This window comes from Manis pentadactyla, chromosome 15 (genome assembly GCF_030020395.1).
Source record: "Manis pentadactyla isolate mManPen7 chromosome 15, mManPen7.hap1, whole genome shotgun sequence".
NCBI lineage: Eukaryota > Metazoa > Chordata > Mammalia > Pholidota > Manidae > Manis > Manis pentadactyla.
Genome location: NC_080033.1, coordinates 54,502,211 through 54,527,619, shown reverse-complemented (window position 1 = coordinate 54,527,619; position 25,409 = coordinate 54,502,211). Strand labels below are relative to the sequence as shown.

General features: G+C 43.9%; 1 protein-coding gene across 1 annotated transcript in view; it reads left to right on the top strand.

The window, feature by feature from the left end:
* The first annotated feature begins 10,604 nt into the window (after window positions 1-10,604).
* Window positions 10,605-25,409, top strand: part of CMTM4 (CKLF like MARVEL transmembrane domain containing 4) — a 62,457-nt gene continuing 47,652 nt past the window's right edge. Inside the window, exon 1 of the mRNA XM_036897716.2 lies at window positions 10,605-11,114. Within this exon, the coding sequence (XP_036753611.1) occupies window positions 10,929-11,114 (186 nt within the window). The 5' untranslated portion in view covers window positions 10,605-10,928. The remainder of the gene's footprint in view (window positions 11,115-25,409) is intronic.

Sequence of the window (25,409 nt, the reverse complement as noted above, 5' to 3'; positions counted from 1 at the left end):
TTATTTCTTGTCTGTTGGATGGTGGCCATCCTAACTGGTGTGAGGTGATGCCTCATTGTGGTTTTTATTTGCATTTCCCTGATGATTAGCAATGTGGGACATCTTATCATGTGCCTGTTGGCCATCTGTTTCTTCTTTGGAAAAATGTTCAGGTCCTCTGCCCATTTTTTAATCAGGTTATTTGTTTCTTTGTTGTTCAGTTGTATGAGTTCTTTATATATTTCAGATGTTAACCCCTTATCAGATAAATCACTTATGAATATATTCTCCACACAGAATGCCCTCTGAGAACTCACTTGCAGGTCTAAGGCTTGGTCAAGGTCCATGTTTTCATGGCTTGGAATTTGGATTCTAGTGATCTTCCCATGTGGCCTCTCAATTTCTTCTCTCTTGCCCCACCTTCTCTCTCACTTTCCCTGCCCCAGGGAAATCATCTACAAATTGGTGGTTTGCCATTACTAGAATACCCTGGGAGGTTTTGCCCCTGGAAGCAGGTTTCTCCCATGACTCCCATGGTGGCACGGTCCTTGGCACAGAGGGGAGTCCTGCAAACACCTCCGTGCTGCTAGCCCCGGGTCCTCATGGGAGGTGTCACCAAACAAAGACTCAGAGCAGCTACTCTGCCAGATGGTTCTCGCCCACACTTGGAACCATAAGTATTTCTGGCATTGAGCTGAACTGGAACTGCTCTGATATAGAAAGAAAACTAGCCCACAGCTCCAGGCCTTGACACATGGGCCATGGCACCTGGGAACCCCAAGGCAGGCCGACTTGGGTTTGAGTCCTGGCTCTAGACCTTAGCAATTGTGCAATCATAGACAAGTAGGTCACACAGCCTCTCCAAATCCTAGCCTCCTCATCTGGGAAGTGGTGAGGATCTCACCTACCTCACAGGGAGGCTGGATGCATCAAGATGAGTGCTTAGTAGAGTGCCAAGCATGCCCGTGGTCTTCAGAGCCAGCCCTGAAAAAACCGTGTGAGAGGCAGACCTTAGTTCCTGAAATGGCTTTAGAAATCGCCACTTGCAGGATGGGGAAATAAGGCCAGGGAGGCAAATTAGTTGTCAAGGTCTCGCAGAAGGGAGCGGAGTCCCAAGTCTCACTGCTGCTGCCCTGTTGCCTTCCTCTACCTAGTGCATTATTTTTCCCAGCCCAGGCTGGGCTAAACACCGGGTCTCGAAGCTGAAGAAATAAACTGCTAGTTTAGACTGTGAGAAAGAGAGCTATTTTAGGGCAGACAGGCTTCCAGCACACCATACATCCCATCACCTGGGTAACTGCCTGATTTCTTGGGTGGGCAAGGCACTCCCCACCATCTGCATGTGGCATTTGAATATGTGGTTGAGGTATGGGGCCTCCTAGGGCCACCTCCCTGTCTCAGCAACCACAGCCATCTTCCAAGGGCCTGTAGGCGTGAGTGGGTGACCCTCAAGATGTCGGTGATAGGGAGGTAAATGAGGTGGGCCCTTCCCCTACAGGATTGGTAGTCCTGGGAGCAACAGACAAGCTCACTGATGTCTCTAACACAATAGTCAGCATCTCTGCCCAAAATAAAAGCCAAAATCTTTGTGGTGCTCTTCCTCTTCCCCACTGATTCATCTCTAAAGCCTTTAAGGTGGGCAGAGTATGGTAGTGTCTGCCTGGGGCTGGGGTGGGGAGCTATGGTGGTCCGGAGCTGGCTCTTGGAACCTGAGCAGAATGAAGAGAGTTTCCCTATAGGTAGGGATGGGGAATGGCCTGGCATGGAGTGCTAGCTGGAGCAGGGTAAAGAGGGCAACTTCCTGGGCAGCAGGATGGGAGGGACACAGAGCAACAGCCTGAATGAAGTGAGGAGAGAAAACCCATGGGGGGGGCTGGCCTGACTGAGGTGTCAGAACTGAGCAGGGTAAAGCGAGCCTTCACGTGAGAGGGGTGTCCCAATATGGGATCATGTGGTAGGAGGGCAGCTGTGCAGGGACAGTGGTTACATACAGGGGTGTTGATAAAGTAAGTTAAGGTATGAAAAATAATAGCAGCTTTCTCACAGCCAGAAAAGGGAATTACACATAAGGGAAGGAAAAACTAGAATGTTGGATTAGAGTTGGAGGTATCAATGTGAACTCATAGTTTCCAATATATATACAGAGATACAAGAATTATATAGATGTAAATATGTCCATGCCTGTGTGTATATTTATATACATATGTATGTTCTCTAGCTGTTTGCCCTGGGAGGGCCTGGGAGCAGAAATAGCTGAATTAGCACATCTTGTGCCTAGATTTTGGTTTCTAAACACCATTCTCCAATAAAATAAATCAAGGCTCCTTGGAGAAATGGCTGATTCTAGGGCTGGGGCAGGGAAGGTACAAGTGAGCTTAGAACATCTGTGCCAGAAAGTAAGAAGGAGCTCAAAGAACAATGACAACGTGACGGTAAAACACAGGAGCCCACTGGCCAAATCAGGGACAGTTTGAGCATTAAAAAAAAAAGGTGATTGCAATGAATGATAATCCATTGCAAAAAACAGGAAGTCACAAGTCTTGGGGCATTTCTGTTTGCCCCAGGGTTTCCCTGAATAGGTCTGGAAACCAGTTTATATTTGATATAAATTAATAAATTGAAAGTTTAATGAAAAACAGCATTTCATTCCTCATCAACACTTCAATTTGTATGATTTATTTAGTGGGTTATAATCATTACAATCAACATTTTTTGGATGTTCAAATTGTCCCAGGTTTGTTTATTACAATGGGAAAAAAGAGTAACCTACAGTGGAGAAGCCTGGTAGACACAAGCCTGATCAAATGATCAAAGAGAATACCATTAGAAATAGGGCAAACAGCAATCACATACCTGGTAGGCTGTACTAAGAAGAACACATCACTTCTAGGGTATGTCTGCTAAAAACATATAATCTGAGTTTAATCCAGAGGAAACATTGGACAAACCCAAATTGAGGGACATTCTGCAAAATAAGTGGCTGTAATCTTGAAAAGTGTGACGGTTGTAAAAATCAAGAGGAGTCTGAAGAACAGTTCCAGTCCGGAGATTAAAGAGACGTGTCAGGTAAAGGTGACACACGATTCTTTATGGGATTCTGTTACAGGACATAGGGACATTTGGCAACACCTGAATGGGACTGGAGGATTAGATGGTAGTAAGGTATCACTGATAATTTCTTGGCTTTGAGGGTTGTATTCTGATGTAGGAGAATGTCTCTGGTGTAGGACATAGGCCCTGAAGTATTTGGGGGTGATGGGGTATTAGGTGGGCAACTTTTAAATAGTTCAGAGAAAACAGTTCTTTGTGCTGCACTTACAGTCCTGTGTTTTTTGTAATTTTGAGATTGTTTCCAAATAAATGCATTTAATTAAAACAACCTTCAGGTCTGCCCATGTACAACACAGGCTAAAGAGCAAAAGTGGCGTGACATTCAGGCCTTTGACAATAGCTCCTAAAACCTCTCCACCCCCAAGACTTCTTTAATAAATATGCTCCTTAACCACTATTTCACACACATGCACTCCTGTAATCCTTAGACTCCCAGGCCCTGCCCTTGGCAAACCCTATCATCATGCTTTCCTGCCCACTCTGATCACTTACCTAAGGTTTCACTGTCCTTAGTTCAGGTGCCCACAGATCTAGGGCTTCCAGATTCAGGCTCGCTGAACTCTTTGGGCATTTCTGTTTGCCCTAGGGTTTCCCTGAATAGGTCTGGAAACCTCTAGGCATCCACAGATGTGGGAGCTGAGACCTCTTTTCTTTGAAAGGGCTCTGTACATTATTCAAGGTAACAGAGTCTCTACTACCCATCTGCTATAGAGGCAGTGACACTTTGAATTATTCATATATACTTTTGTTTGCACCCAAATCTGATCATGTCAGTCCCCTGCTTAAAGAGCAAAGTGCAGCCCTGACAGTGTCCCTGACTGCAGGGGCCTGCAGAATCTGCAGCCCATCTGTCCCTGCCCCTGCCCTTCACATACCTTTTAACCCCTCCCTGTCTGAACAAGAACCCAGACTGCTCACCTCTTTCTGAACCTCTCAGGCCTTCCTGTCAGGGCCTTTGCTTAGAATGCCTTGCGCTTGCCTTGTTCAGAATAATGACCACAAAAATGAGTAAACATTTGCTGAGTGTCTACTTTGTCTCAGACTCCATTCTAAACCCTTTACAATTTGCAGATGAGGAAACAGGCACACAGAGGTTAGTGTCTGAGATTACACAGCCCGTGAGCACAATCCTATGTTCCACAAATGGTTCCTTGCATGCCTACCCTGCATCTGGCCCTGAGCCAGGCTCAGAGGCCACAACAGAGAGAAATGAGGCTTTGCCCTCTTGGAGCTCATGGTCTGGAAGGATTGCAGATGGCCGAGTAAACAGTGAATCATAACAGTGTAATCAATGTGTTGATGCAAAAGGCCACAGAAGCCAGCGCACGAGCACCTGACCCAGCCTGGGGACTCAGGAAGGTGTTCTTGGATAAGCTGACATCTAGCCTGAGCCCTACGAGATGTCCAGGAGTTAGCCCTCCTCACTGGGTTGTTCTGAGGATTAAATGAGTTAATATATGAAGACCAGGTAGAACAATGTCTGGCACATGGAATGTACTTTAAAATGCCTCCTTTTCCTCCTCCTCCTATTGGCCTCATAAAAGAATAGGTGTTTTCATTTTAGGGTGGTGGGGGTGGTCAGCAGGTGAGATTATGAATTATGTTTGGCCTTATGGACTTTTGGACACCCAAGGGTAATGTCTTGCAGGCAGCTGGATCCAAGTGGCTGTTGCTCAGGAGAAAGGTCTGGAGTCACAGGAAAGGACATGAAGCTAGTACCCTAAGAAACACTGAACTTCAGGGGCCAAGACTATAAATATGACTGAAAAGAGCAACCAGAGAGGCAGGAGGAAAATCAGGAGAGCCTGGGTCATATATGCCAAACAAGAAGGCAGAAGCGTTCGGTACGATCACATGCTGCTGAGTGAACTCCTACCTAGTCTTCAAGACCCAGAATAGCTTCTTGAAACTCTCCCTGTCACTCTGTTCCCCAATCAATCATACTAGCCTTGCAGTCCTAGAGATACTTAAAGCATCAGATTCCTGCCCCTCACCATAGGCCTAATAAGCTCCAGGCTCTTGGAGGAGGTGATTCCCGTGCACATCGAAGTGTGAACCCCTGCATTCAAGAGAGACAAATCCAAGGTTAGGATTCTCGTTGGTTCAACTCAGGTCCATGCCCAGTCTGAGCCAATCTAAGGTGGAAGGGAACCATGACTGATCATTGGTTTCCTGGGTGAGCTCACCAGGGAGGTGAGTATTGGAGTAGAAGAGGAGCAGCCCCAGAAACAGGGAGATGGATGCTGGGCGGACAGAAGCAGGAATGTCCACTATGGTTCCACAGTTAATACCCCACAGTTTTTTTGCAAGAGTCTTGAGGTCCCAGCATTTGGCCTAGTGCCTGCACACAGGGGCGGGCCATCAGCAAATGTTTGGTTTATATAAGTCACCTCCTGGCTACTACCTCAGCTGCTCCCAGAGGCACACAGGCTAGCTCAGCCAGCATCTGGCCCGGTGTGGCCACAGCTACTGGAGGTAAGTGAAGGCCCTGCCCACATTGCTTTGTAGCCACACTTAACCACCTTCTTCCCTAGAAAACCATTCCCCTTCCTCTGCTTTGGGAAGAGAAGGTGGAGGGCAACCAGCGAGATACAAGGCAGCTGCTGAGCAGGTGAATCGTTCCCTGAATCATCAAGTGCCCACAGGGTTTGGAAGTAGCAGGAACTGCAAACTGGGGTCCCAAGGAGGGTGGGATTCCACTGGAGGTACCAGGAAGGGGCGCAGATGAATCGGCTCTGGTTGTCCTCTGTCATAGGAACCGAAAGGAATGTCAAACTGGAAAATCCCAGTGAGCACTATTTTTAGAGAAGACTTGGAGAGCATTTTTCTGGCTGAAGGGATAAGTATTTTCAGAAGCAGCAGTTAATGCTAACCCTTGAACTGCTTGGCCTGGAGTTCACCCTGGCCCCAGCCTTCCTCCAGGCGCATGGGAACAATGCTGGAGGGGTCCAGTTGGTGCCCCCCACACAGGGCAGGGGCATCTGCTTCTTGCACAAAAAGGGTTATTTATTTTTACATCTTTGTGTCTAATCCTTCAGACATAAGGAATTTATATATGTATTTTTCTTTAAAAAGCCTTTTAAAAGTAGAATCATTTCAAACTAATTTGTTAGTCTTGTAACATTAAACATAAGATTTTCTTGAGTGTCAGTTCTTGCTTAATATTAATAATTGATAATAATAAACTGAGTCTTCCCACTGTAAGCTTTATGCTTGAAATGTTCTACTTCACCACTGTCTGTTTTCCTGTTTGAGATAGGAAGTCTCTAGGGCTCCTGCTAATTACTGAGCTTATTAAAAGTAGTACATTAGATTTATTGCTTAATTGAAGTTACAGGAAAACTACCCCACCCCCAGCACTCAGGGAGATATACTGGGGAGAGGTCTCAGTAAGAAATGAGGTGAAAGGCAAACCCCCTCTCCTCACCATTATTAGGCACTGCCTCCAGCGACAGAGCACAGAAGGACCACCATTTGAGAAAGGGTTTTGCTCCCAGCTCTTCATGGAATTTAAAATCTAAAATCCTCGTAGGACCAATGCTTTTGAGGTGAAGACTTCCCATAAGTCCATGGCATCGGTGTGCTTGTGGAGATGGGGCTAAAGTAAGGAGGCCCCCAGACCTGGAGGTGGTTGCCCTGAGGAGAGCTGAGCCCTGGGTTAGAGAGGGTGAGGGGCTAGGAAAGAGGCCAGGCCTAATCCAGGTGAACCATCCCAGGGAACAGCCCATATCTAAGGATGAAATACTCTAAGCAGCTTTTTCAGGATGAATTCAGGGACTGAGATAAAAATCAGCCTTACAGTTGCTGGCAGAGTCTACCCACAAGCAACAGTTAATAAAGTAGCATCTGGCTTATTCATCAGTCTCTTCTGAGTCTGGTTGTCTTGAGTCAGCCCTGGATGTGTGGACCAGATCTTGAAACCCAGGGGTCTGCCCAAGAGCTGTCCACCTTTCTATCATTTATTGTCCTCATTTTGACTTCAGCACTTGTGCATACCTGGAAGCACAGACTTACGATGTACTACAATTTAACACTGGGAAAGTCATCAAAATACCAAATTTTATCTATAATTCCTATGTGGGATTCCCAACAACATCCTTTGGAAGTCTGTGAACTTCTGTTAAAAACCAGAAGTAAAAATTTTGAGGCTGTCCCTGGAACTAAAAATAAACTTAGGCTAGTGTCCAAGAATAGGGAACAGTTAGTAAGTACTGGAGGGAAGCCTCCAATCTTGCTTCCGCTTAATCCCTTAATGAAGCCAGAGAGAACATTCTAAGTCAGTGCTCAGTGGCCACTCTCCTGCTTGATAAACACTTTTCTGTTCAGAGTCCACTGTCTCTCTTGGCCCACAAGCCTCTGCCCAAGGCTACCTTTCAGCTTCAGGTCTTGTCTGCCAGTCCTCCTCCCCTTGAATTCAGCACTTGAGCCTCTTCACTGTGCTTTACTTTTGCTTGTCTCTGGACCTTTGCACGTGTTGTTCCTTCTTCCCAAAACACTCTTCCACCAACCCTTACCATCTCTTTGCCTAGCTAACTGCTGTGTGTGTGTGTGTACTTCAAATCTCAGATGAAATTCTGATCCACAGACTCAATTAGATCCTTGCTGGAAATTCATGAACAATACTCAGCACATGTTCTGTTGTATTTACTGGTTTCAGTACTTGTTCTCCATGTCCATGCTGGCAGGGCACTGTATTTGCCTTGTTCACACTAACTCTCAAGTTCCTTTTTAAAAATCTGTTTTTAATGTAGCTTTTATTAAAGTTATATGCTCACATTTCCTGCTCCCCAGAGGCAACATTTTAAAACTTTTAACTGATTATTTTTGTATTTACCTTTGTATTAGTTAACATGCATATACTACCTCCTCTTGATTTTTCAGTTTTAAGCATCTACTGATCTCCCACAATGGATGGTGAGTATTTAGGTCCCTTGTACACCCTCTCTTTCCCCAATTACACGTGCACACATCCTGTCCCCCATCCTCTCCTCCAAATATGGTTACATACTTTCAGTTAGATCAGCATCCACTGTTTACTTTATAATTATGCATATATTATTCACAGCTGACCCATGTGATTGACCGTACTTCTTTTCTATACATCATTTTATTTTCCCTGCAGTTAATAGATATCTATGCATCTTTGCTTAGTTTTCTATGCATTTATAACTAATCTATCTCAAAACTTTCCTTATCACCTCTCTCTAGGCTGCACCCACCTTTTCCTGAATCCTGTGTCCTGTGATTTCTTTGGTTTAAATCCTTGTTCTGTTCTCTTCAAGGAGCCTCCTAAGAAAGAGACAGAGGGAATCTTTCTCTGCGTGTCTAAGTCTTTCATCAACCCTCATACCTGATGGATACTCCAGCTGGAACCAGACCTCTGTGGGGGAGGAATTATTTTCCTCAGGATATCTAAGTTTGCTTTTCCCTGTAGCTCCCAAAGTTGCTGTGGAAAAGTCTGATGTCTTTTGATTTACGATCCTTTATAATGAAACCTGTTCAGTTCCTCTCTGCAAACTCCAGAATCTTCTCCTTGCCCTGCTGGTCTGATGTGCCTGGGCGTGGATCAGTGTTCATTCACTGTGCTGTGCACTGGTGGGTCCTTCAAATCCAAAACTCATGTCCTCTGGTTCTGGAAAATGTTATTGAATTATCATTTTATATTTTCTTCCCTCCACTTTTTCTGTTCTAACCTTATGGAAGTCTTAGTATTCTATTATTCTCTTGGATTATTCCTCTAATTTTATTATTTTTTTCTCTCATTTTCCATCTTTTTGTCTTTTGGCTTTATTTCCTGTGAGGTTTTCATTAACTGTCATATTGAGCTTTTAGTTTTTTGCTTTGTATTATTTAATAACCAAAGAGATACACATATATATATATATATATATATGTATTTTCAGTAGGCACCCCTGCCCTCAGTTGTACCTACTTCTCCCTAGAGTTAAGAGACTTTCTGTTTTATCTTCTGCAGAGACTAAAACTCCAGTCTTGGGCATGAGAGGGGAACCAGGGATCCAACTGCTTCTTAAATTGATCTTTTTTTTTGGTTCCTGCCTCCATCCCCACTTCTAGATGTGCTCCATGCTGTCCATTTCAGAGCCTATTGTTACGTGATGTACCTGAGGTTGCATTTCAGCCTCTCCTGTCAGCTTAGGGTTTAGCTTTCTTGGAACTGCTAAGTCAGTTACCACTTGCCCATTTGCTTTTCTTCTTCCAACATTTTGTTGCCATTGTCTCCTTTCCCATTCTTTGTCCCAGTGGTTTTATTCCCTTAAAAAAATAAATCCCTGTAACTGTTATTTCACTGGGATTTTGGGAGAGAGCAGAGGCTAGAGCCTACATCCAAACGGTCATCTTTGACTAGCAGTCTATTTCTAGTTCCTAACATATACTTAGCACATAATATGTGTCCAGAAAATATTTGTTGTTCGAATGGGGTATTTTAGAGTCATTGCCTTTACTATCTTTGGTAACCAAAAAGGTAAGAGCTCTTTTAAATTGAAATCTCCTTAGTTATGGTATGCACTGCTTCTCAGTGTAGAGTTCACAAGTTTATCTGAATTATATATTAGGCAACATTACGTAGTGAGAAAATTTGGAATCTGAGCTCTGCCCGCCAACTAATGTCGCCCGAGACAAGCTACTACCACTCTGGAGTCAGTCCGTTCTTCTGTAAAATGGGAACAAGTGCCTTGCTCCACGCCTAGACCAGGGGAAGCTCTCGATATTTGTGGTGTGGATGAGTTCAATACCATGGCGACAATTCTTAGAAAGTCAGTGTTTTACTTAAGTTTAAAACTAGCCTTCACACTTGCATTGCGAATTAGTCTCTAATGAATGCCCTTCAGCGCAAAAATCTTAACCTGACTTGATGATTAGACAGAGATCCTAAAACCTTTTCAGCTAAGAGGAAACTAACGTCAGTTACTGAGGGTCTACTGTACGCTCGCGCCCCTCTTCGGTCAGGCCCGTGGATCCAGAACTTACATTGGGAGTTAATCATAAATTTTACCGTGTGTCGGTTCTGCAGATGTGGTACTTAATGACAGCCCCCTCACCCCAACTCCCTCACCCTTGCCCCTCTCGGTCCCTGGCCCCAGAACTGGTTTGTTGCAAAGCGCCCTGTGTGGGAGTCCACCTAACACCCTCTGATCAAACACTCCGTGTCAGGCCCACCCAGGGCCATGCACTGCTCCCAGCACGAGGGTCGCACAGCACATCTTGGTCGTCACCGGAAAGTCCCGGAGCCCACCTGCAGAGGACCCCACTGCCTCCAGAGGAGAAACTGAGGTAGCGCCCTGAGAAAGCAACTCCGTGTCCCCTAGGTGCCCCTCTACCCTCTTCTCAACCCTTGTTCCTCCCGGTGCCCGCGCTCGAAGCAAGACCGCCGGGCGCGGAGCCGCGGCGCGGGTCCCCAGCGCGCGCTCAGGTGAGGGGCGGGGCCCGAGGAGACCGCGCCGCGCCCCGCCCCGCCCCGCCCCACCCCCCAGGCCCGGCCGCGCGGGCAGCCACCCTGCGTCGCCGGAGCAGCGGAGCGCCTCCGAGCGGCCGGCGGGCGGGCGTTTGCTCCGCCCACTCCCGGCCCGCCGCGCCGGTCCCCAGCTCCTTCCCTCTCCGCCCGTTCCCGCCTCCCTTCCTTTCCGCTGCCGAGGCGACGGGAGCCGAGCCCCAGCGGACTGAGCCGCGGCCGCAGCCGGGCGGCGGGCGCTGAGGAGGCGGCGGCGGGGCGGGCGGCGGGCGGTCAGGCGGGAGGCGGCCGCGGGGATGCGGTGGCCGCGCTGAGACCGCCAGCTCCCGGCTCCGGCCGCGCGAGGCGGCCCGGGCCAGGCGGCAGCATGCGGAGCGGCGAGGAGCTGGACGGCTTCGAGGGTGAGGCCTCGAGCACCTCCATGATCTCGGGCGCCAGCAGCCCGTACCAGCCTACCACCGAGCCGGTGAGCCAGCGCCGCGGGCTGGCCGGCCTGCGCTGCGACCTCGACTACCTGCGCAGCGCGCTCGGCTGCCTCAAGGTCGCCCAAGTGGTAGGTGCCGGGCGGGGCCCTAGGTGCGGGCGGGCGGCCTAGCCTTCTCTCTCCGCTCCCGCTTCGGGGGCGCAGGCCCGGCCGGTCTCCGCCGCGCACCCGCCTGCCGGGCCAGACCCCTGTTCGTAGCACCCGTTCTCCCTCGTGGGGTCCCCGGGCCGCCCTTCTGTCTCCCCTGGGGGCCCCTGCCCCTATCAGCCCTGCCACCTCAGGTGTGCGTCTCCTACACGAACACCTGCCCCCCTGGGCCTGCCTGTCCACTCCCTCCTTCGCTGTGAGCCTGTTGCATTTTTGGGCTTGGTGGTACGCGCAGCCTGGCACGGGGTCATGCCGTCCCCTGGGTACTGTGGTCATAGCAACTTGTGGCAGGTTTTCGGGGCCCGCACAACCTCCACCGCTCCTGACGGTCCTTGTCTGTCTTTACTTAAAACACTGGGGACTGTGGCTTGTTTTTCCTCCCGGGCATATGGTAGCCGTTCAATAAATGGTTGTTGAATGGAGACATGTAGTCTAGATGCAGCGGGGCAGCCCAGATCTGCCTACAAAGTCTCCAGTTTATCCTTAAGAGCTTTGACTCCTAATCAACCTAGAAGACAAAACCCGCATCCCTGAATCCTCCGCCCTAGCACAGTGGCTGGCATTCCCCAACTGGTACCCAGAGTTAAATCACTCTGGGAGGGCAGCCAGTTTTAGAGGTAAAAGAAACAGAGAACTTTCTGTTGGACTTGTCTGTAGTAGAGCTCCGTTCTCAGAATTCTTATTTTTAGCTTCTAGGGTGTTCAGGGCAGGGGCCTGTCAGCTCTGCCCCTCTTCTGTGGTTTTCTAACAGGCCTCTCTGAGTAGTTGCTTGGCTGTTTTGAATAGGGTGCGCTCCATGTCAGAAAAAATATGTGCAGTGATATACCCCCTCACAGATAGGCCTGCCTTTGAGGCTGGGCAGCACAACTTTATAGGCTTTTTAGCCAGAGAAGCCATTTGCACAGAGCCGCAATGTATGTGCATTTTGTTTCTTTCGAGCATTAGGCTTTTTGTGCTTACTGGAGTACATAGATAAATATTCCTTAGGAATAATATGTGGACACTCTTTAAATAAAGGTCTCAGTGTTTGTAAATTGCAGAATCATAGACTTGTTTAATTTCTGGATTGGGTGAAGGGCTTGTTCTGGAGGGTATTTTTGAAGGTCTTGAAGGAAAGACAAGTGGAGCAGGTTGTCCCTCTGTAGGATTTTAAACTGACCTTATCTGGTAAGCTGGAATGTTCTCAGAGATTTGCTGGTTCTGTAGTTAGGCATTGCTGTTAGCAAAGAGGATGGGGGGTGGTGGGGTATAGGTGTGGCTGTTTAAAGAGGTAGCCTGCCTGCCAGTGTTTGATGATAGCACAGATCATCAGAAATGAATATAGAGGAGCAGGGCGTGAACTTGGTGGTGGTATAGGGGCCTCGTTAAATACCTTGCTTTGCTTTCAAACATTTTTGAAAGTAAATAGAACTTGCCACTCAAACGATCTGATAAAAGAATGGACATCCAGTAGTTTCTATAAAACGTTCATTATCACCTCATTGCTGGAACTTTGTCATGGAAGGCCAGAAATGGAAGCCAGTCACTGATGCGTTTTGGTTAGGTGCCATCTTGTTGTAGTTGTACTTTCCATCTGGAAGAACTTTGGGGTGCAACCCCTAAATGTCACCTACCTCTGCCATTTGTCTAATCTCTAGAATTTCAACAGCAAGAGGTTGTACATGGGCAAGTGAAGGAAGGGCGCTGCTGAACAGTATAGGAACTTGAAATAGTCTTCCATGTACTTGGCTTCTCAGACTTGATAAAATAAGGGTTTTTAGGGGGAACCCCCCCCCCACAAAACTCCAAGAAATTGGACTCTAAATTTAAACAAGAAGTCATTATGAAGATATTTCTAAGATGTTACAAAGCTCAGGATCCCATCAAGAAATGCGGATAAGTTCTAATTATCACATTGGGCCTTATAATTAACTTACTGTTTTTGAGGAAATTTTGATTTTCAATCCATTTTAGTTTTTACAGACTCTTTTTTTGTGGATAATGGCCAATTGCAACCTGAAGGTCCTTGCTGCTACAGCTGGGGTCCCTAGAACAGCAGCACTGCCAGCACTTGAGAGCTTGTTAGAAATGCAGACTCGAAGGCTTCATGCCAGACCTTCTGAATCCATCTGCAGTTTAACAAGAATCCTCAGGTGACTCACATGCACATCAGTGTTCGAGACTTACCTTTCTAGATCATTTTAGTGTTAAAGGCTCACCCAGGTGCTACCAATTAGTTTTCTATCAGAACCATTAATGGTCAAACTCAAAGCTGAGGTTTTCTGTAAAATGAGCCTATACCTTCCTCAAAAGAGTAAGAGAATGAGGTAGTATGTAGAAATTAGTACTAGTTTATTAGGCACTTAGTGTGTAGTAAATGTTAGTAATCGTTGCTAAATATTTTCTGTTTCTTGAGCTTGGTGAAAATGACACTCCAAAATTATAATTATATATTTGAATTAAAGTTAGTTTACTTTCTAGTGATTTGAAAGTTAAGTTTATATTTTAAATGGAATTTTTTTACAGTAATCTGAAATATGAAAATTAATCAGTGCATTTTCATAGCTTATATATTTGGAATATGAAACTCATATCTATCTCTTGGTTGGGGAGAATGTCTCCTGTGGTATATCAAATAATAAAGATGTACTTTTTATGGAAAAAAGAGTTGGTTTAAGCTATTGATTTAAGTGCCTTCTTCCTTTTTGTGAATGTGGATTGTTGCTTATGGGTTTTTAGCTCCCAGACATCATTTATTGAAATAGTTAAATTAGGCCTTTTGCTTATTTATTTGTTTGTATGTGTGTTTTTTTCCTGTCAACTGGTTGAAAGCAGAGTTTTGCACTGGGGGTGTAGTGTCTGGGGGAAGGCATACTGTCACATATACCATTACTTAAGGACAGTGTTAGAGGAGGACAGGGCCTGGATTGGATGTAACTTGCTGAGTAACAGACATGATTTAGTGCGTGTTTACTCTACAGTTGTCGCTCCCATTTTATGGACAAAAAACTTGAAGCACAGAGGTTGTAATTCATTTAAGGTCACGTGACTAGTGGGCGGTAGTGTGGAATTTGAACCCAGGCAGTCTGGTTTCAGAATGTGCTCTTCACTGCCTTTGAGCTGTTTCATGCAGCAGAGCAGGAGTCTTTGAGGCCTCTGGCACTTTTGTGGTCTTTGGGCAGCCTGGCAACCTCTTGGGTGACTTCTGTGCCGAGGTGAGACTGACAGGGATTTAGTTCTCAGTGGCTGTTGTGCAGGTGTGCAGTGCCCTTGTGCCCTGCTTGTCACCCAGCAGACCTGCCCACTTCTCTAAATTGCTGAGAGCAGTTATCATTTAGTTCCAAAAAGACCCCTCAGGAAGCTCTTTTGGTTTAGATACTGTTTTTTCTTCTACACAGCAATAGTATATAGCAGTAGTGAAACTCCTTTCGGGTCCTCGGACCCAATTCCAGTATGTGTGTGTTGGGGGTGGGAGGGGGCTTTCCACGCACACCACCAAGCAATTCTTGAATACCAGCAGGGTGTCCACAAACTCAAATCTGACTCTATCTGCCTGGAGACAGCAATAGATTCCCCAGGTTAAGGGCTTCACCTACAAGACTGCCCTCCACCCCCCACCCCAGATGCTGGTCACAAGTCCTAGGCTGCTACCTGTGCTTCTGACCAGCGGGCTACAGATTAGAGGTTCCAACGACCTCCCCCTTAGGTCCAATTAATTTGCTAGAGCAGCTGTCAGAACTCAGGAAGACACTTATATTTACCAGTTTAATAAAGGATACCGTAAAGGATACAAGTTAACAGCCAGATGAAGAGATACACAGGGCAAGGTTCCAAATAAGGAGCTTCTGTCTTCCTGGAGTTTGGGGCCTCCTAGCTCAGTAGCACATGGAAACGTTCTGGTTCCCGAAGTGTAGAGACTCCCTCCAGCAGAGAAGCAGAATCATAGAGAGAAGTACGTTCTTCTGGGTTTTTGTGGGGGCTTCACTGCATAGTCGTGATTAACTATATCATTGGGCATTGGCTGATTCAGCCTCCAGCCCCGCCCTTGGGTGGGGTCCAAAGGTGTCATTAGCATGACAAGACAGCCATTTCACCTTTAAGGTTCTGCAGTGTTTTCATTCCTGTGGATGAAGATAAAATGCACCTGAGAAATGTGTTTGGTCATATGAATGACCGAATATGTATTTTTTTTTTTTTGAGAGGGCATCTCTCATATTTATTAATCAAATGGTTGTTAACAACAATAAAATTCTGTATAGGGGACTCAGTGCACAATCATTAATCAACCCCAAGCCTAATTCTCAACAGTCTCCAATCTTCTGAAGCATAACGAACAAATTTGTACATGGTGAACAAGTTCTTACATAGCGAATAAGTTCTTACATGGTGAACAGTGCAAGGGCAGTCATCACAGAAACTTTCGGTTTTGATCACGCATCATGAACTATAAACAATCAGGTCAATTATGATTATTCGTTTGATTTTTATACTTGATTTATATGTGAATCCCACATTTCTCCCTTATTATTATTATTATTATTTTTAATAAAATGCTGAAGTGGTAGGTAGATGCAAGATAAAGGTAGAAAACATAGTTTAGTGCTGTAAGAGGGCAAATGTAGATGATCAGGTGTGTGCCTATAGACTAAGTATTAATCCAAGCTAGACAAGGGCAACAAAACATCCACGGATGCAGAAGATTTCTCTCAAAACAGGGGGGGTGAGGTTCTATGCCTCACCTCTGCGAATATGTATTTCTTATAACTCATTATATCGCAGATGCGTACTTGCGTCCCCCGATCCCCGACTGACCTTTTGGTATTGCATTGCCATGGCTCAGGACCTTTTATAACAAAGTTGGGTAAGAGATTTTAAAATCAAATTTTAGGTCTGCTGATCTTGAAATTTCTTAACTGTTTCTAGCCTTGGCATCCACAATAGTAGAATGTGGGTAGAAATGGCTGAGCATTTTAGGAGTTGTAAGAATGAAGGGGTTAAATCTTCGTGGATGCTTTTTAGGTAACTCAAAGACAGCTGTCAGTATATGCATTTCAAGGTTGAGTAATAACATGTCTTTTATTTGATGGAAACCTTGTCAGTCTTTTATCTCAAGACAGTACCGTCCTCACCTTTCCTGCCCTTTGGGGGATGTGCAGGGGCAGGATGGGGGCAGGCAGGGTGGATGGGAGGTGCAGTGGCAGGTTTCACTGCCTTGGAGTCTCACATCTACCTTACAGTGGCTCCTTAAAGAACAGTCTCATTTTCCCCTGGAAAGATTATTGTTATCTTTGTAAGTTGTCTTCTTGGTCAAGGATTTAGAACCAAATTCTAATGGGAAAGCAAAGTTAAAACCACTTTAAAAATTTTATGATAGTTAAAAACAGTAAGGTTATCATCCAAGGACTCAGAAGAATATATAGTACACATCTTTTACAAAACCAGACAAATAGAGTTCAAGGAAAGAATACTATAGACCAATCATTCTCACGAACTCAAAACACAAAAAAATCCTCAACAAAACACTGGGAAGTCAAATCCAGCAATATTATGTAAAAAGAATAGCATACTTTAAGCAATGGTGATTTATCTCAGGAACAAAAGGCTGATTCAGTTTTCCAAAATCAATAGATGAAACCCAATATATGAGCAGCTTAAAGAATAAAGAACACATGGTTATGTCAATGGATGCAGAAAAAAACATTTGACAAATTCAGCATTCATTCATGATAAATGCTGCCAGCAAACTGAGAAGGGAATTTCCTCAACCCCCAAAAGGGGCATCTACCAAACAGCTAACACTGTACTTAGTATTGAAAGAATGAATGGTTTCCCTCTAAGGTGGGGATCAAAGCAGTGACCACCTCTCTCACCACTGATATTCAGCATCATATTCCAAGTGCTAGTCATGCAAGAAAAATAAATAGAAGGCATACAGATTGGAAAGAAAGAACTGTCCCTATTCACAGATGGCATGATTGTTTATGTAGACAGTCCCATGGGAATCTATAAAAAAGCTCCTCGGACTAACAAATGAGTTAGGACTCATAAATTAGCAAGTTTGCAAGATGCAGGGTCAACATACAAAATCAATTATGTATCTGTATCCTAGCAATGAATCATTGGAAACCGAAATTAAGAAACAACTATTAATTACAATAGCTATGAAAACAAAACAATGGAATTATTAGGTATAAACCTAATAAAACATGTACAAGATCTGCATACTGAATACTACAAACTCTGAAGAAGTTAAAGACAACCCAAGTAAGTAGACATACATACTGTGTTCATGGAACGGAAGACAACATAGTTATAATATCAGTTCTTCACAAATTGATCTGTATAATCCCAAAATCCCAGCAAGACTTTTTAGATAAGGGACAAACTGATTCTAAACTTTGTTTGGAAATTTAGCCTGGCAAAGAGATGGCAGAGGTTGGTGGAAGAGTGTTTGTGACAGAGGGAACAGCATAACATGAAGTCGCCTTCATTTAGGGGTGTGTGTATGTGTGTGTTGGGGGAGGATGGGATGGGGATAATAGGTTCCAAGAGTATGAACTTTGGGTTCTGAAAGTGTGGTCTTTATTTCTCGTCACCATGAGACTTTGGGCTAGTTGCTTGATCATGTCAGGACACAAGCAGGTCTCACTTGTAAATTGGGGCTGATTTATCTATCAACACAGATGAGGCCTCAATACAGAGTCTTTAGCAAAGTGTCTTACAAAGTCATACAAACTTGGCGCTATGGAATATCTCTGGAATGATACAATTTGGGAATTGGGGTGTCTGAGGCCCAGGTGGGAGACTTAGTTTCCATTGTGTGACTTTTCATACATTTTGAGTTGTATACCACATGCAAATATCTTCTATTCAAAAATCACTAAAATGTTAGCAGTTATTAGCTCCATCTTAGTATACATTAGCCTTAAAGTTAATATACTGGCCGTAATCTTTAATTGGCCTTTTATTACTTTCCTTACTTTGTAATTTGGAGACCCTTGGGGAGAACGCTTTAGGTCATACAGACCTCTTGAAGAAACTTGAAGCTTCAAAATGTTTTCAGTACATTTTCCTGTAAAAAACAAGCCTTCTACAAAATAGCAGGTGCTTAATTTATTTTGCTAATGGCAAAATTTCTTCCATTTGAAAGGAATTTACCCATATTTTATTAGTTAAAACATTGGGGATTTAATGTACTATAGCATGGTAACTATAGTTAATACTTTATTATATATTTGAAAGTTAAGAGAGTAAATCTTGAAAGTTGTCATCAGAAGAGAAAAAACTATGTGTGGTGATGGATATTAACTAGACTTACTGTTATCATTTCACAATATGTACAAATACGTACACGTGAAATTAATATAATATTAGTTATATATTATGTATGTTATATAATACAATGTTAGTCAATTATATCTCAGTATGTTATATAATACAATGTTAGTTATATCTCAATAAAAATTTTAGCATTAAAAGAAACGAGGGGAGAAAAGTCTTAGTATGACAGACACAAATACAAAGGTCTTTGGAATTGTTTTCTTTCAAAGGCTGCATGAGATCATGGTTTCTAATTTTTTTGCTATTTAGAAGAATGCTTCAGTAAATGTCCTGTGTTTTTCTTTTTTTTTGAGTTGTTATTTTTTGTTGAATTTCAAGGAGTTCTTTTACTAGATCAAAGGGCAATACCATTACATTTCTGAACATTTAACAGCTTATGGACTTGGTCAGCATTTGTTTCTGTAACATACCTGAAAATTTCAGTATATTCCAAGTCTCCAGTGTGCTCACACACAAGTACTTATTATTAGGGAATGGTGAGCTCAGTAAGACTTTCTGACCCCTCCTGGGTCCCAGGGTCAAATTAATTTATTCTTGACAGCCCCGGAAGACCTCTGTTTTTGATTAGAAAGCAGGGGGAGCCTTTCTAATTCTGGAGTGTATGTGCCCTGCCGAGTCCACAATGCTCTCCCATCTAGTGGAATGGTTGCCTGCCTGGGTGCTCAAGAAAGGCATATTTCCAGCCTCAGTCTGGTTCTGGGTATACTGAGCTATGGTGTATATGTGACACCCCTTTAAAAGCTGACGTCTGTATGGTAGCTGAGTCTGATTATTTCCCATGATGGTCCTGTTAGTTCTCTCAGCTGTTGAAGTTACCTGGAAATGCCAGCATTCTGGCTTTCAACACACAGCTGATGTCACCGCCTCTTTATCTTTATTCTTGGAAGTAGCCTTCACATCCTTTTATAGAATGATGTCAGATTTCTTTGGAAAATCAAGTTGTTAGAGAATAGAGCAGCAAAGGCCTGTGACTGATCCCAGATCCTAAACTTTCCCAGACAGCCCCCGTTTTCTTACGCTGCTCATCAAACCATGTGTAAGTGCATCTTAAGTTTTAAAAAGTATTTTACTTTAAATTATGAAATATTCCAAGCATTGAAATTGCAGTGATTCTTGTAACAAGTACCTACCTACTGACAGTGTGTCCTGATATTTTTGTTTGGAAAATGAGACTATTCCTCAGAGACAGGCCATGTGTGCAAGAGATGAGCTGGGATTTGAATTCATTAGTAAGGTGGGACTTTCAGAGGACCCAGAAGGAGGAAGAATAGACTGGGAGAGGTAGAGAATAAGGACAAGGCACCCCTGGCCAAAGGGGTGGCCTCCACATCTTGTGTGGTTGTGAGGAGCCAAGGAGCCAGTTTACACTTCCAAAGGCTCAGTTGAAAATGGTCTAGGGCTTGGAGCAGGCTTACAGCTGGCTGCAGAAGGGACAGCTGAGTGGAAAGGTACAGAATTCAGATGACACCTCCTTCGGGGAGAAGATCTTACTTTTTTAGTATTTGGAAAGTATCTTATTTTTAAGCAGTTTAACTTCTTGATGGGCAGGATCTTTGTGTGAAAAATTCTCACTTAAAAGGGGGCCTAGCATTCATCTTAACACCTCTCGTGTGTGGCCTTGTCTCCACACATGAAGTGGTGGGTCTGTTGCTGGTTTCCAGAGGGGAGTCCCCTGGGAGCCCTAGAATTTATTAACATAGAAATGGGGGATTGAGAGACTGAGAGGCTGGGTACTAATTGTATTTCACAAAGTCTAATATAAAGGCATTAAACAGAATAAGTCTGATTTCTTTTTTGACTGGAAATTTGTGGTACTAGTTATGTCATATTGATCAGAAGCTTTATCACGTTGAGTAGCATATTGCTGTTTCACCTCAGAGTCTTTGTACTTGAGGTTTATTCCTCCATGCCCCGTTCCCCACCCTTCCTAAAAATATCACTTAGCTCTATTCTTCAGAACTGCTGTTCTTCTGTTCTGTTCCAAAGAGACCTTCCCTGGCCACCCTACCTAAAGTTGCGTACTCACTCGTCTCCACTCCTTATTGCCCTCACCCTGCTTTATTTTTCTTCATAGTATTTACCACCCGACTAGAATGTCAACTCCTTGAGAGCAGGGGCAGTGTGTGTTCAGTTCCCTGCTGTATCCCCTGGCACAGAGTGAGCCACTGAAGAAGCAGCTGAATACAAGATCTGTTTTTACAAAAGAGAGGGGAAAGAATGCATTATTACTTAATGTAGTTTGTAAGGTCAAATTATCTGAATACATGGGATCTGTAAGGGAGAAATAACATTTATAAATAAACTTCTGGAGTCTGTTCTAAGTGGAAAATATTGGGGAGAAAGTATGGACATAAAATGCCATTGTAATTCTTTTTTCTTTAACTGAGTTTTAAGAGAATCTACTGCTACTGGGAAACAGAAGCTTTTGCTTAGGAGACAGATTTTTGTCAAAGTTGGGGAAACCAGAAGAGGCTTTGCCAAGCTTTTTGCTTAGGAAAGTGTAAAATGAAAACCATGGATTCTGTAATTATTATTGAAGTTGTCTGCTTTCTGATTAACATGTTGGGAGAGAGGGTTGCTCAGAATCTGCCACGCCAGTATCCTTTGAGAACCCTCAGAGTAGGCACTTAACTGTATAAAGAGAAAAGTTGGGATGGAGGCTGAGGATCCAAGTGGTTGTTTTTATAAAGCTCTCTGATTAAAATAAAAGAACTGCAGTTCCAAGGGGCCTGAGAAAGGAGGACTTGATCTTCTGGAGGCTGGAGAGTGCTGTAGGAAATACTATAATCTGGAACATTTCAAATGACTGGTTAAATTTAGGAATTAAACAGGTTAATATGTACTTAAGTTGTTCAGAGTTGAATCAAATGTGGATAGTTTTGGATGGTTTCTTTCCTGCCACTACAATTCGATGACTGGCGCACTGGAAGCCTTCATTTTTGTGGTTTCCCATTTATTCCAGCACGGCTATGAAAAACAGTTTAAGGCTAAGAGACTTTTGTGCCAATGAAAAAAACAAAACAAAACAAACAAACCTCAGGAACAATGGCTCTTCCAGATGTAGTAGCTTCCATAGCTTGCCTCCTTTCTCAATCCTCTTTGGTCCAAACCCTATATATGTATATAATTTGAGATTAAGAGTTGGCTAAGTAACCTTAGAATTAAATCAACATCAGTAGCTAGATGTTGGTGAAAGTTCGAACATGTTCTCTCCCTTTAAAAAAATCTGTATTTTTTATGTGTGTGAATGCCTAGGCTGGGTGCTGTTAGACGTACATAAATAGGACAGAAAAAATCCCTGCCTCCAAGAAGCTCACAGTCCACTTGAGGGTGAGGGTTTGGCATGGGGCGAAGAAAGTACACAGATTGTTCTTATTAGCAGAGCCAAGTGCTTTAACAGAGTCTGGGGACACTGGGCTTGGCAAGGAAGACCCTGTGGGAAACGGGCACATTTACATGTTGAGTGTCGAATGGTTCCTGGCATGAGGTGTGGTGTGATCTGGGGAGAAGGAATATACTAGGAGCTGGGAGTCAAGGGCAAGTCCAGGAAAGGGGGTGGCTAAGGAGGTGAACCAGGTGTGTATGGTTCATCAGGCAAAGGTATGGAAGTGAGGAGGGATCGGGGGAATGAGGGCGACCCAGGTAGGAAAGCACTAATGAATTCAGATTTACTGAAAGAGATAGGAAGCAGTTAAAGCTGAGGCTGTTGAGCACTTATAATGTGGCTAGTACAAATCAAGATGTGCATAAGTATAAAATAGGTGCGAGATTTTGAAGCTGTGATAGAAAAGTAAAATAACAATTTTTTATATTGGTTACAATGTTGAAATAATATTTTAGATCTCCTGGGATAAATAAAATATACTACTAAAATTAATTTCAACTGTTTTTAAACTATGGCTGTTAGAAAATTAGAATTACTTCTGTGCTTGGATATTTCTGTTAGGTATTGCAGAGTTAGAGGGTGTGAGAAATGGCTTTAAGAAGGATGAGATAATAGCATCAAGGCCTGGTAAGAGACTGAGTAATTCAGGTGAGAAACAAAGACCCTACTGATCTTTCAGTAATGGGGTTGGAAAGGACATGACAAATGGGAGTTAAGAGGAGGCAAATTATATTTTATTATATTCTTTGTTTCTATTTTACATTCCCTTAAATTAATTTCTCAGTCAAAAAAAATACTGAAGCTAACTTTATTGTGCATTTACTATGCGCCAGACTGCTTAAGTGTGTTTTACATGTGTTATCTCATTTAATGCTCAGAGCAATCCTATGAGGCAGAAAGTTTACAGGTGAAGAAACAGAGGCTTATTGAGGTCAAAACTCATTCAGGGTCCCCACAGCTGGTAAGTGGGAAGTTGTGCAAGGAGCTTGCAGAGACCACACCTGGAACCCCACTGTGTGTGTGCTTTTGCATCCATTAGGTCAATTACGAGTACTGTTCCAACATCACTTTCCTTTCCATCCTGCAAGTATTTAGTGTACTTCTATTTCCCCTCTTCTGCTGGCACTGCTCCTGGTGGGTCTGTCAGCCTTGAATGCCTTTCTGGTTCCTAATTTTTCCACAAAAAATGGGTCACATCTGTCCGAGTCCAGAGAGGTGATGGTTTCATTATAAAGGGAGGCCCCTCAGCCTTTCTCTTCTGGCTCCTTGGATTATCAGTGACACTTAAGAATTGCTAAGATCAGAGCCAGTGAAAGTCATGAGGAAGCTGGAGACAGTGTTTGCTGGTGGAGGGAGGGATAGAGGGATAGAAATCGAGGCTTGATTATCCTCCCATTTTTGTGAGCCAGCAGACTTCAAAGTATTTGGGGTGGGAAGAATTATTGACCTCTAGAACCTTTTTTCCCCTCAGAGTAGCTCTACAGAATATCGGCACCCATTTGAGCTTTAGCTTGCTTATGGGTGTTAAAGGACAAATTTTAAAAGATAAAATCATGACTCTCATACAAATATAAAAGATTTTATTAGTGAGAGAACCAGTAAGATGTTTCAACCTATTCAAAGGAAAATTCAAAGAACAGTAGGCTATTAATAGGTAAGTTTTGAGAGAGTCAAATACATGTGGATTTTCGACTGTGTGGGGATTGACGCCCCTTACCCCTGCATTGTTCGACTTTATGACAAATCAAGTCTTTGCCTGTGATATTCTGTTTATAGTGCAGGTATTTAACCAGCCTAGGCAAATTGCCCAAGTCAAAGTACTGTGATGGGCAGCTGACTTGGGAGCCTCAAAGTTTGGATTTTAACAAAACCCTGAGGTTGGTAGGTTAAAGTTCCCTTTTAGCTCCTTGATTTCTCTGATAATAAATTAGATCAGGATAATCTACCAGCAAAATTGGTCTATATTCTTTTAGAGTGTGGTTTTGGATCTGGAACTAAGGAAATAGACCCCTACCTGTGAGAAGAATACCTTCACGTGGTTGTTTGCTGGTCCACAAGTGTGTGATGGTGGAGGTGGTGATGAGGTTACCAGTATTGTGGTGCTCAAAGGTGGATTTGGAGACATTGCATGCCTCACCTTCACTAGGTGCTGCCTCACCTTCAGTAGAAGGTGCTTTGGAAAAGCCTGCAGCTGTTGGTCCAGGACTTTGAGGGCCTGGGGGCTGCCAAGCCAGTTAGAGAATAAAGCCCACAAAAATGACGAATTGCCACGTTGAGGGAAGCCTGGGGGAGCCTAGTAGGGCCAGTAGTTTGTGGAGCCTTTTCTCTGTGTCTAGCGCCACAGAGTTCTGTAGGAGACTGGTAGATTTTTTTTTTTAATGTACTATAAAAACCTACCATATGTCTCAGACCAGATCAGTAAAATGAAAACAAAGTTTAAAAAATTAGAAAAAAAGTCTACCCATTTATAACAGTAAATTTCTTAACACTTTGTACACAGATCATTAAGACCTGCCAAGTACAGTGATTTAGCCAGATTGGCTCAACAATGTTATTGTCATAGAGGAGAAAGAAAGTCCCCAACATCGTGCTCTGAATTTCTGATGTCCAAAGCTACAGTTGGGCAGGTTATACACTGCACAGTGGGTATAGCAGAGAAGGCAAGGGAGGCTGACATCCAGCCTCCCTGCTCCGCTTGGCAAGGCACATGCCCTGGTCTGGGCAGCATCCACTGGGAGTTGACTATTCCCAACTCATCAGCCCACAGGGGGTGCCATATTTAATTTGTGCTCCTTTTGTCAAGCCAAGCTCCCATCCAGACTGGAATCTGTTTCTGACTAGCACAAAAGTGCTGTACGGAGCAGCTTATGTCTTCTTTACTTAATTGGGAAGCTTATTTTAGAGACATGGCTTAGCTATGATAGGATAGGAGAGTATATTTTAAAATAAGACCAAATAAAACAAAAATACAAGCTTTAAATGCAATTTTCTAATACAGTATTTTAAATAGACTTGTTTTGAGTTAATAAGCATGTGCAGGGCCTTAGAGCATTTTATGTGGTTCTCTGAGGTATGTAGATGATGATGTATTCAGTATCACATGACTGAATGAACGAATACAGATAAGATGCTGACTCATTTCTGTAAGAGCTCCCATGTTGTGGAAATTAAAAACTTTGAATCTCAGTACCTAAATTATCATTAGCACATCTTTGAAACAACTGATAATGTGTGATGTGTAGTGGAGTTGGTACAGATAACCTGGTCCAGCTTCTGCTGTGGGAGTTCCTGTCCGGGTGTGTGCACTGAGGGACCTTTGTGCAAGGCTGGGCCTTTCCCTGCAGTGTTGGTCAGCTCTGAGTTGCCAGGAACAGCACATGGCTTCCTTTGGGTTTTCTGTAGAACCAGGTAAGCCAGGCCTTGGAGGAAACTTGGGAGGGCCAAGAAGTGGTCTCATGAATCTCGGTGGTTTTACTTGAGTCAGTGCTTCATTCAGTGGGACTCAGTTTTTC